Source organism: Phoenix dactylifera, chromosome 10, assembly GCF_009389715.1.
Source record: "Phoenix dactylifera cultivar Barhee BC4 chromosome 10, palm_55x_up_171113_PBpolish2nd_filt_p, whole genome shotgun sequence".
Taxonomy (NCBI): Eukaryota; Viridiplantae; Streptophyta; class Magnoliopsida; order Arecales; family Arecaceae; genus Phoenix; species Phoenix dactylifera.
The window spans coordinates 5,473,913-5,487,048 of record NC_052401.1 but is presented as its reverse complement, the minus strand read 5'-3'; the positions used below and the strand labels follow the sequence as shown (position 1 = coordinate 5,487,048).

Here is a 13,136-nt window from a genome sequence, read left to right as displayed (position 1 = left end):
TACTAATCCATAGTACATGATCAAGTGATACACATTTGATAAATTAGTTATCTAGTAACCGAGTACACATTTTTAGGCATATTGATACACAGTTTACAGAATATCATATTCACCAATACATCCTGCATGACCAATATACCTCTAAAAATCGATAAACAGTTTTTAGAACATACTTTTTATGAGTGCATACTACATAATCAGGTGATACACACCAAATAAATTAGCTATTTAGCAAGCTAATATATACCTTTAGGTAAATCGATATATAATTTCTAAAATCTGATATTTATTAGTAACAATACATAGTATATAGTTTTCTAAGTTTTTCTAATATAAAAAATTATATACATACAAACTTTTAGATTCTATGAGATTTAGATATTGAAAAACAGAGAAAGTTTTAGAGGACGAGAAAAGGACTTGAAAAGAAGAAACTGATCTCATGAACGGGAGAGATAGCTTGGCGAGAAAGATGATGAACGAAAAAGCTGTAAAAAAAAAAGAAGCACATAATTTTTCTTATTTTTGATTTTTTTATTTAATCATGAGATTGATGTCATCGGTAAAAAAAAAAAAAATTCTGACTTTCAGATTTTTTTTTTTTTAGGATGGGCATTAGGAAGATAGGTGACAAAATAGGAAGGCTTTAGGCCCAGGCCATATGATTCACAGTTTGGCTAGAGAAAGGATAATAGGATAAAAAGCCAAGACCTGATAACCGAAGTAGGAGAACTCCAGACTCCCACCGCTTGGAATAATCGCTTGACCTCCTTATCTGTGCAAGATATATTACTGAGCTCGCTCTCCGTGGACGCACAAAAAAACAAGCTTTTTCTCTGATGGCCAGGGGAGGCCGCGAGAACTCGGTCGCGGTCGCCGATCTCGCCTAGATGGCGGAGCGCCGCCTCGCCGTCCTCTGCTCCCACCTCCGCCCAACCGATCTCGGCCGCCCTCTGCCGCTGCACCGACGGCCGGGATCCTCCGAGCCCCCGGCGGTCTCCGTTTCTTGCTGCCGTGGAAGCAGGGGCGAGGCGGGCGGGGAGGAAGGGATCGCGAAGAAGCGCTGCGTCTTCTGCGAGATCATCCGAGGTGAATCCCCTGCGTTCAAGGTATCAGCTCGTCTGTTCTCTTTTTTTGGTCAATCTTTTATGCTATTTAATGCGATTTTTGATTAAAAAGTTCGTTTTTTTGTGGATTTTGTTGCTTAAAGTTTGTTTTTTTTGGTCAAATTTGCAATCTTTTTGCTAAAGGGGAAAACCATTAGACTTGAAAAATCTATAGAAAAGTCGGTTTTTTGTTTTTTAAATTTAAATTAGTGCCGCCCTGTTTCTTTTCTTGACGCTATGGTAATTTAGTTTCCTGCTCTAGGATTATGGTCGCGAATGAAACATGAAGATGAGAACTCGTTTCTTGGACTGAGATCTTTTTGTTGATTTCCATGGTATTATGTAGAACTGATGGTGCAAATTTGCATCAACCGGAAAGAACTAAGTTGGTGAATCCAAACTCATCTGACCAATGGAGTTAGGATCGGCAGTATTGATTCTTGAAATATTGCTACTCTAATGAGAAGTAATGGTGAAGTAGCTGTCACAATTGTTGAAAATATTTTGCTTAAAAATTGTTATATCTTTATTAAATAAAAGTATTATAAAGAAATAATCTACTAGAATAAAATCAGTACATTGAAAAGAGCTTGTCTGGGTCGAGGCGTGTGATATATACTGCCCTACGAATGTGATTCGTCTTCTACATGTGATCTGCAGTGATCTTGTCTCCAAGATATAACAATCCGGCTCAACCTGCTCCTCCTCCTACGAGCATGATTACTAGGGAGCCTTAACCTGGCCGACTTCTTCAGATGTTTACAAAATAAAAAAGATAGAAAACATAAAGCTGAAGGTTGGAAAAATTTTATTTGAGAAAAAAAACTCTCAAGAGGAGATAAAGCGCTAATGAATGAAAGAGATCGGATTGCTTTTGAATTAATTTTGGAGGAGTCTATTTATAGTCTCTATCTGGAAGATCGAATAGACATGATGGTTCCGAAGATATGTATTATTTTGAAAATACTGTATCTTTTTGGAAACCAACATTTTCTTTCGAAGAGTTACAACTTTTTTGAAAGAAACGTTTCACAAAAAAGTATTTTAAAATATTTAAAACAACTAAAGTTTAGGAGATAAAAAAATTTAATTTCTTTAATTAAACTCCAACATCTTCCATAAAAGATTTAAATTTTTGAAATCATAAAGTAGAATATCTGGGCAACTTATACTATGCAATGTGAGATGTCCTGTGGATTTGAATCTCACTTAGTGTTGATAGTATCTATCTGAAGGAACCATAGTAAATTAGACCTTTACTAGGTCCTTTAACTCAGACTTCTACTTATCATACATATAGTACAAATCAATTAGATTTTTATGCGGTCAGCATCATCTAAAGGCTTTGTGCTTAGTTTCTTGATTTTTTATGAGAATTTTGTTAGGACTAGCCCAAACTCCTAGTCGCTGCCTATACGACAATTCTCACATAGGTAAGTCCTCCAAAGGTATTTGTGACCTAATGCCCTGTAGATCTTCTATCTTGAACTCATTAAGAGTATAACTCAACCTTTTCAAAATATTTTTTTGTCACTGATAAGAGGACTCATCATAGGAATGGGAAGAGATATACTTCGAAAAATGTGCTCTGACACAATTACTCAACCAGTTTCGTTTTTACCATATTGAACCTTCTTTATGGGATCTCCAATCACAGATTGGGTATCCACTATCAATGACCAAATAGTGGGCTTAAGCCCTATCTCCCTTGATGATTCTAGGACTCCACTTCTAGACAAATTCTTGATTAATTGATATGCCAAGCTTTTCTCAGACTTGACAAATTCCAAGAAAATGTCATTACTCGTTTTGAGTTGTCTTACAAATTTATGATAAATCCAGATATGTCGGTTCCTCTTTTCGTTAGTACTCTTTTGATTTGTCAGTTCTATTGCGGCCTTTTTATCATGGTAATTTGATATGGTCGGAACTGGCTTAGGTATTAAAGGTAGCTATGGGATAAGATTTTTAATTCACTTTGCCTCAATATAAGTGGTATCTAGAGCAATCAACTCGGCGTTCATGGTGCTCCGAGATATAATAGTTTGCCTGGAGGATCTCCAAACAACAGCAGCACTAAGAAAAAGATATCGGGTGGTTGATTTAAGATCAAGAGAAATGGTAATCCAATTTGCATCACTGTAATCCTCAACCACCTTAGGGTATCCAGTGTAAAAGAGAATAAATTAAGGGTTTCTTTAAAATATCAGAATATTTTTTTAACGGCTGACCAATGAGATTGATTTGAATTTTGAGTGCATCTACTTAGCCTCTCTACAGTACATTTAATATCAGGTCTTGTCCTATTCACCATATATAGGAGAGAACCTATGATTTGGGAGTATCTGATTTGATCAACTGGTTGATCTAAATTCTTTTTGAGATGAATACTTGGATCATAAGGGGTATATATAGATTTTTGATTAGAGTAACCAAATTTTTGAATTATTTCTTGATGGAATGAGCAAGGAAGAGAGCGATCCCTTCAGGAGATTTGATCAGCTTCATCCTGTATGTATGATGGTTATGATTTTTATTTAGTTGGAAAATATGTCACGATGCTATTGAAGTTTAATGGGTAGTGAAAATAATCCTTTGAAGAGGTATGTAATGATCATGGATGCAATCATATTCTGAAGAAGCAATAGCAGGTCTTTTGGTTAGCCCTTTGCAAGATCATGAACGGTGGTGGTAGGATCTTATGAAAAATTTAACCTTAAGGCTTTATCTCATTATGCTTCTAAATGAACTGATTGTTAATATAGTTGCTGATGAGATGGAAATGGAGTACATTCTCATTTAAACTCATGGAAGAAAGTTTTGGAAAATAGAAGTCTAAAAGGGAGCAAATTAGAAAGCATATCATGCAATTTATATGGTAATTGAAATGTGATTGAAGCCTTAGAAAAAACTGATTGCAATGGATTCATTGATGTAAGCATTTTTACAATCTTGGGTCTGCAATACATATAACAGCAAGACAGGTCAAATCGTTAGAGAAATGATACTGGCTGGATGGAATTATAAGATGCTTGTTTATCTTGTGATGCCTTATGACATATTTGAAAGTTATATAAGACAAAGGAGGTCCATTTATGTGTTTGGAAATGAAGATAATCCGGATGCATGTAATACGAATCTTGTGGAGATGAGAACATTTAGGTGAATGTTAGTTATAGCTAGGAAAGATGGCTTGATTACATGTGACTGAAACATAAACATATTGTTTCAAATGGCCTTGCATTACGAACTAATTCCCAAGTGTTCGTGCTGGTGCTGTGCCAGATTGCCATTGGCATGGTATGTACCATGATATTGCCATGCTTGGCATGCACTGGCACAATACATGGTGGTTCATGCCTACCAGATTGGGCAGCATTTTAGTCCTTGATAACTGAAAAATTCTTGCCCTAAACTGACACTGGGACAATTTTGGCATGGTTTAGGGTGATTCAAGAGAATTCATTATGCTTGTCCAAAGGCTTTTTATCTAGAAATATTGTCATTCAAGGTGAACTTCATGAAAAAGAATCTTGATTTACATCAATGTTAGCTAGTTTTGGTTCCAGCCAGTATTCATTGAAATATTCCACCTTGTAGTGGTTAAAACTTGTGCTGAAACAGAAATATTAATAGCTACCAAGAGCTTAAACAATAATTGGATGTGAGAGCACTAGAAGAAGCATTTAGAATTATATGAATTGAGGGTTAGATCGTGGAGAACCACAAAAAGACAACCAATAATATTTGAACTCTAGGTGTCTATCCAAAATAAGAGGAGATGCGGTGAGTTGAAAAGTGTCAGCTTGCCAGACTTGCAAATTCAAATCCTAGAAATGTATATACCTTTAAATAGATATCATCGTAAATAATGAAGATGATGAAACTATGTAGTTTATTAGATTTGAGAAAATCATTGAACTCAGCTCCTTTTCTTAATACTTGAAGACTTATGCACATATAGTAGTGAACTTCTGCTTTTGTTTCTTCCTTCTATTCATCATGAAATTGTTTTTGTTCGTTATCTAATATTTCTTATTTTCCACATGGTATGTCAACATGATTAGGATTCCATATCTTGGGTTTGCATCATCAGATTACGGATTAAGAATTTTTATTTTGAAATTGGTATATTGCAACAGAAGTGGGTTGTCTTCATACTGATTGCTTACTGAAATTTTTCTATTTGCAGCTTTATGAAGATGATGTATGCCTATGCATTTTGGATTCCAATCCATTGAGTTATGGGTAAAGTGCTTTCTAGTTTATTGTTTTAGAATTTTTATTTTTTAAAAAGCAAAATAAGTAACTATTGGAGGACGATCTAGTGTCATTGCTGAAAGGCATTGGAAGCCCTTCATCAAGTGAAATGATATTATTGGTTCTGTCTTATGTAGTTCTTCATTTCCTAATTATAAATCAGTAAAAACATTTCATGTTGAATCTGTATGGAATAATTCGAAACATAGTAAATTAAATGTTTCTTCTATATGCACCATCTAACTTTCATCTTGTTCTAGTTTTTGTGTGATTTGTAAAATTAGTTTTTTTTGGATTTTTTTTCCTTCTCGGTCCTTGATAGATAATCTAAAGCTTGTTTGTCATGCTGAAGTTTGATGTGGATTTCTTAGAATAAGCTCTTATTGCAAGTATTAATCAATTTTTCTTTTGAAAAACTGGACTTTCAGTTTAGTCAAAAAACAGGAAGGGAAGGGGGTGGACTGGGGGCTTTGGGTTTTCTTTTTATTAATCTCATAGTAATGATATTTAACTTTTTATGAGAATTAGGCTCAACATCTCTAAGAGACTAAATTTTAGGTTGTTTTTGTGAATCTATTTTCATAACATGGAAAACCAACAACTAAACAAGCATCAATATTAATAGCAGATGTTTCATATTGTGATAAAGGAAAATATGCACTGTAAACTTGGTTCGATTTGTTTTCTAATATCTGAAATCTATTGGAATATCTACTCGTTGTGATTATATTTCTTGATTGTTTCTCATATTTCCTTTTGTAGGCACTCTCTTATCATTCCAAAATCACATTTTCCTTCTCTCGAAGCAACTCCTCCTCCTGTGAGTCTTTCCCATCATTCATATAAGAGCTTGCTACATTTGTCAGTGCACAACACTTGATTTCGGACACTGTCAACTTTTCACTTGTGAGAATTTTATGCAATCTATGAAATTAACTTCTTGAATGAGGTTGAACAAGACAGTAATTAAGTTTATGCTTTCACTGAGCATACTATAGAAAAAAAGAAAACCATATCAAGTTACTTAAATGTTCTCTATGTACATCAGTAAATAAACTCTCTCTGACTTTCATTTGTTTTCTTTCTGCGTGTATTTGCATAGATATCGCTTCAGTATGCTGCTGGACCCTGTCATATGCTTTTCCTAATTCAATAAATTAATGTCTATATAAAAAAGAAATCATGGGATATGGTCATGAGGATCCGTATCTTTCACTTCATGGACTAGCTGCTCTAGCACCCACATTAATTGAATGAAGGCAAATTATAATTTGGGTGATGATGTGTCAAGCTTTTCTATTTTTATCAGCCCACTTGAGGAGAATATTGAGTTGTCACCTAAATTGTGGAGGAAAACTTTGGATATATATAGGTAAACTTGGCTACACTTTAGTAGATCTCTACTCAGATCCAACCAGATCTAGATTGGATGATGAGGATCTCACGTCAATGATCCAAGCTGCTAGATATGATCTAATACCTCCAAATTGCTTACACACCAAAAGTCATGTGATTTGAAGACCCTTAGCCTATGCATCAAATGGTCAAAAAACATATATTAGTTCTTATTATGGATGAACATATATATGTATTTACGTACATGTATATGTATTTTCAGGCTTGTGAGTGTGCATGTGCTTTAGCATGCCTTAGAGTTGTGGTTGAAAAAGAGGTAGGTACAACAAAATGTCTGCCTGATGTAGTCTCTATTAATTATGGTGGTGGAAGTTTTGGACGAACCTTTAGTATAGATTTCACTGTCATCATATGGAATTTCTGAAGAGGATAATCATATTTTTGTTCTGAAACTATGATAAGAAAACTAATTTGAAAATGGGAGATAACAAGAATTTGAAAGGAATTTTAGCGGCTACAAAATTGTTTCTTCTGCCAATGCAAATATATGTCATATGTGATATAGATGTGTCAAGCTAACTATATCAGCTTTTACTGCTCTTTTTTGACTGCTGGATGTTAAATTTTTAATTTATAAAAATGAGACACTGGAGTTAGATTTTGAATGATCCGGGTTACAATTCTGACTTATGTTGAACACTCTAGATGTAATTTTCTTTCTATTCTCTCAAACTTTCCTTTCTTTTCTTAACTTAATGAATTCTCTCAAATATGAGATGCTAAGCTACTTGGAAGTGAAAGTTTCAAAATCTATTCTCCCTAGGAGCATTCATATCATGAAATGCTGTAGATTAGAATGAGGTTTTTAGGGAGAAAGCATACTACTAGGGACATCTGCAGTTTGATGCAGTGTCAACTGCTTGGTTATTCACATCACTGGGGAAGGTTTTTTGATGTGCCATTGCAGCATGGGTTACAACAGGACCTATTTGCTGCAATTTGGGTTTTTCTGCTATAACAATTGTGGCAGCTTGCATATTGCGTATGGGAAAAAATGTTCTTATGCTTGCTATGCAAATATGCTTCTAATTATTGCTAAAAAGAGGGTTTATCCTTTGTTAGAAGAGTTACTTATGACAAACTCCTTGAGTCCTTGTTCATACTGCCTATAACTTCTGTTCTATCAACTGAGGTGATGAGTGAAGAGGTTTATTCTCGGGTGCACCTTATGGCTAGTCTTGATGTTGATAATTGATGGCAAACTGATGAAACTGGGTGAGGTTTTGGAGGCTTCAAGATGTTGGCGACTAAGAGCTCTTTAGGGGGTTTAATATGACAGGATAGCGGACTTCCATATATGTTACTAAACTCTAGGGAAGTGAGAGTGATGGATATGGTGAAGGGAGAAAAGAAAGAATTGGAAGCAAGGTTCGCTGTACCGGTACCGGTAGGCGTACTAGTCGCCTACTGGACCGGTATGGTTCCCGTTTGTACCGGTTTAAACCAGTACCGAACCGGAACACTCTTCTCCGCCGGAGCCAGGGAAGAAGAAGAGAACGAAAGAGCGAGCGGGGGCGGGAGGGAGGAGAGGAGAGGCCGTCCGCGGAGGGCTGTGGGGGGGGTGGCGGAGGCTGGGGTGCGGTGGAGCCCGCAGAGGCTGAGGCTGCGGCCGCAGAAAAAAATATAGAATTTTTAAGTGAAGTCGGCAAATCGACTTAAAAATTCTATATTTTTTTCTGCGGTCTCCACTGGGCCCCCGCGAGCTCCCCCGCCCCCCTTGGCCTCCGCCGGCCTCTCACGGCCCTCCGCGGGCGGCGGAGGCCTCTCCTCCCTCCCTCTCTTCCCCGCTCTCTCTCTCCTCATCGTCTTCTCCGGCTCCGGCTGGGTTCGGTCTGTACCAATTTCTACGGCTCCGGTGTACCCGTTACTTGCCGGACCAGTCCGATACGGCCCTATCCGGCCGGTACAGGTCGGTTCGTCAGACCATGGTTAGAAGGTGATGAACAGGGTAAAGGGATACTATTTTAATGGGTCATAATTTTGGGTTCTGAACCTTCTAGAACATTTATTGAAGTAAGAAATGCATACAAATTTATTAATGAGACAAGGGACTACAAAGTTTGGGGTAGGAGGAGACCTCCAGTAATAGATGCATGTTATTATTTTGATCAAGTCATAACAGTAGATACTTATCAATGAGCATCTTATTTAGCTTGTATGAAGAATGTGAACTTTCTTCTTTCGTTTTGATGCTTTTGAATATTTAGAAAGATTAGTTTTGAATGTCTGTGGGTCCTTGAGTATGCTAATATTTCAGATCATCACTTACAAACTGATCATATGCATGATCAGATCCTCTTTGAATTAAATATACTCATTTTATTCTAGATCTGCTGAAGACAAGTTCCCCTTATTCATCCATTGGTCATCCAACTTTAATTGCTTGTCATGCCCATTGCTGAATTCCCTTACATATGTCCTCAGTATAGAAGATTTCAGGATATTTTTTGTCATGTCACTATGATAAGCTGGTTATGTATAAACACACTTTGGCTTGTTAATCAGATGGTAATATTTGGTCATCCTTCAGAATAAGTATCACATGCACCACAGTAAAAGGTGGTACTTCCTAAACTGTTCTCTTAAAAAGTGAATGGATAATCTTTTTTATCTATATAAACTTTGCATTCACAATCTGCTTAGATAATCAACATTCTGGGTCAGTATTTATAGATCAACTACATCATAATATGTAGTTCATTGTCCTGTATCTTATCAAGTTTGCAGGGCAGATAACTACAAACAATTGTTGGTTAATCCCCATTTTAATTTTTTATACTTCTTTCTTAGCAAATACATTATTAAGAATTGTATTTGTATTTGGTTCTGTCTGAAATAAATAATAATGTCAAAATAAACCTGGTTTAGGAATTGCTTGTTAGATAGTTTTCCATTATCATGACTGCATGTTGTTTAACTGAATTTAATTCTTTCTTTATTGGCTAGTACTTCATGGATAGTTTCTTTCTTTTTCATTGATTTTGCTGTTCTAAACCCTCTTCTCAATATTAATATTATATAATCAACTCTTTTAACCTCTGTTACATGGTTAGATCCAAGATCTTGTTGCCATAAGTCTGCAATTAATAATCATCAATAAAGAAAAAGGAAATGAAAAATGGATACCTGTAGCGAATTGTTGAGGTCACATTTAGTATTTCAAATGCAGGTAATAGCAGCCATGTGTTCCAAGATACCATTTCTTGGCAATGCAATTATGAAAGCTACTCAATGCGGTAGGTCAAATTTAATATATCTGTCTAAGGTTATGCTTGCCATGTTAGAATTTGTTTCCTGTTGCGATTATGAGTACTACTTTTAGTATGTTTGCCTCTTTTATATTTGATGAAATAGAGAATGAAGGTTTCCATGTAATATCCTGTCTGATTATTTCTCTAGATGAGATAAGACAAGTGGCAAAGTGGGGAACAACTTCAGCTCTTCTGGCATTCGAATCTTTGATTGTTATCCTAATAAAAGCTCGTTGACTGGAAAATTTTAAGTTCTTTACAAACACAGTAAACAGTGTAAGAAACGTCTTTATTGTTAATTATCCTCCTTATTGTACTGATGGTTGGCTGACTGCCCGGGCAGAATTGAGATGTAGCCCGGGCGATTGGCTAGGCATTTGACTTAATATAAGAGTTACTCGTGCATCCTTTCATTCACCTTCTTCATTCCATTATCAAATTTGTGTTATTATCAAATGGACACTCCAATTTAAAGCAATACAAAGTGAACATATTGTATAAGTTTTTGTTAACAATTAAAAAATACATTGTAATTTTTAGAATCTTCTGTAAACTAATAAAAGAAGGGAGTAATAACATATTTGTCATTGAACTTAGCTATTACTAATCTTCCTTGGTTGTTTGATTTGTTGGTTTTGGGTTTCAAATATGGTGTCTTGATTAAAGGCCTATTGGCACCACTTGTTCAGCACTTAAAAGTTATTGTTGCTCTTGTCCAATGCAAGATGATTTGTCTTTGTAATCCAGTTTGGTTTCATTAACCTCACGATGAATGGATGCTAATGTGAACGAGGATACATCTTATTGGACCTAATGAAAATGAAGATTGCATGCATGTCTACATATATACTCGCATACAAACAGACAGGCATACAGACAGATATGTGCATTCACACCCACACGTACATGTGAAAAATCATGCTTTCTCTCATGGTTCGCCTAGGCATTTGGAGGCGCATCTGACAAATGTAACAACAAACAATATGCTTAGTTTGTACATTATCAACATACTTGTATATTTTATAATATAGTGACTTCGGTTCTTATTAGTGGACTTTCATTGCATGCCTGCAGCCCTTTCAACTTTGCATCAATATTTGCTCGGTGTCATGATCATGTTGTTGCAATGTCACCATGCACTGGAGATTGATCATGATATATTTTGGTATATTGACTCATTATTAACCTATCTCCAGCATTGCATGCAACTTGCATCTTCCTAAATTAAAATACTGTCATCAACATATCTTATCAAATTTCGAGAATTTGAGCTGCTCAATCATGCTATCCAGTATTGGGAAGATCATTAATTTCAGTATCATTGGTTTTTATTTTTATTTTTATTTAATATCTACACAAGGTATTTCTGAATCTTGTTAACTTAGAGCATAGGATGATAGGGATTATCTACCTTCCTTGATGGTTGCCTTGTCAAAGGGGTACATTGTACCAGTTTAGATCTTGCCATCATCCTTTGGATGGAAAGTTTCTACTATGTATGGCCTTTGAGAGTACAGGCCCCTTTGCCACTCAGATATCTTTTTATCAGCCTGGCACAACCGCAAGCCCTAACATTTTTCCAAAATCGGGGTGTAAACTGCAACCAGGTGATTTGAGGTCTCTATTGATTCCCTTCTTCAGTCTTCTTTTAACATTATTTGAAGTCATGTTTTATGTCATTGGTTGTTTTTCTTTCCTAAGGGTTGGGTCTTTTCTTTTCCTAAGCTATGTTTCTTCCATCTCCCTCTGACAGATTTTGTGTACTGTAACTCTTGAGGGACAAAATTTCTTCCGTTTGGCTTTCCTTCTTTGCGCTGAACTAGATTTTGGTTGTTCTTCATGCTCCTATTCTTCCATGCCATAGTGTTTAAAAATGGCACTATGTGAAAACTTTACAAATCACAAGTGATAGGGACCAGCAGCTTTGGCCAAACTAGTTCTTCAAAATCTTAATAACAGCAAAGCCTCCCCCTGAAGCCATTTTCTTAGGAAAATGGTTAAATTAAGGGGGAAAAGTATATGGATTATCCTCGATCAGAATACTCTTGAATATCCATCAATTGCTTGTTTTTAAGAGTTTGGTTTTCCTTGAACGTGGTTACGTGATTTTGCAGATTCTTTCAATTTGCTGGTCAACAACGGGTTAGCTGCAGGACAAGTAATATTTCATGTATGTTGATATTTTTTTAATTCAATTTTAAACAGGAGAGCACGATAATTGTAATATATTTTTCATCTATCTGATGCATCTCACACAATGTATCATAACTGCAGACTCATTTCCACATAATTCCTCGTAAAGCAGGCGACCATCTATGGTCTTCTGAGGTAAGAGGATTGACGCTACGCTCATCTTGGCTTAAGTTAATCCACTGATTTTGACTCATAAAATTTTCAGAGCTGTAGAAGGCAGCCCTTACAATGGAACCAGGAAACTGTCAATCTTGTGAACTGCATTCAAGAACGGCTTTCTCCTGTTTCTAGTGATAGTTGTAGAACTCTTGGACTCATGCTCCCAAGGTGTGTGCAAGAAGATTAGGGGCCTCCCTTTGTATTTTATGTACACTAGGCTCTTCTATATTAGTTCAAATAATATCTATTCAAGTTAATTTTAGCAAATAAATTATTTCCTAAACTTGTGCGACCGCGGCTGTGAGTCTCACAATGATCAACATTGTAATATTATGACATTTCAGCAAGCTTTTCCATTGTAATTTTCCAAGTTTATTGTTATCATGGTAAAATGGACAGTCTACAAGCCATGTTTCTTGAGAATTGGTCTGAACCCAAACTATACTAATTAAGAAGTTTGAATTTCTAATCTAGGCTTTAGATTTTCTACTCATAAGTATGTTAAGGCTTGACTTTTCTAAAACATTCCTAGGACAAATGACTATCCAATCTATTTCAATGCTTTTTAAAAACTCCCTCTTTTGCTAGCCTTCTGGGCAGCACTGCCTTGGATAGGATCAGTCCTTGAGGCCGGAGCAGGGAGAAGTTTCAAACTAGTTATGCAATGAAAGCCTTTACATTGGCTCCACTGAACCAACAAGACAGAGGTTTTAATGCTTGGATATATACTAGACTACCAATTGCAGTGAGG

The 13,136-nt window shown here is 36.1% G+C and overlaps 1 protein-coding gene across 1 annotated transcript; it reads left to right on the top strand.

Annotated features, from left to right (window-relative positions):
- Positions 1 to 721: 721 nt before the first annotated feature.
- Positions 722 to 12,786, top strand: LOC103708549 (adenylylsulfatase HINT3). The gene is made up of 7 exons (XM_008793515.4): positions 722 to 1,109; positions 5,299 to 5,354; positions 6,129 to 6,186; positions 9,952 to 10,018; positions 12,148 to 12,203; positions 12,308 to 12,361; positions 12,432 to 12,786. Exons 1-7 carry the CDS (start codon positions 891 to 893, stop codon positions 12,570 to 12,572), a joined length of 651 nt encoding a protein of 216 aa, XP_008791737.1. The 5' UTR covers positions 722 to 890; the 3' UTR covers positions 12,573 to 12,786.
- The last annotated feature ends 350 nt before the right edge of the window (positions 12,787 to 13,136 follow it).

Coding starts and splice junctions, on each gene's coding strand:
- LOC103708549 (XM_008793515.4), top strand. CDS start 891: ATGGCGGAGCGCCGCCTCGCCGTCCTCTGCTCCCACCTCCGCCCAACC. Junction 1,110..5,298: donor GTGAATCCCCTGCGTTCAAG/GTATCAGCTCGT, acceptor TTCTATTTGCAG/CTTTATGAAGATGATGTATG. Junction 12,204..12,307: donor CAGGACAAGTAATATTTCAT/GTATGTTGATAT, acceptor TCATAACTGCAG/ACTCATTTCCACATAATTCC.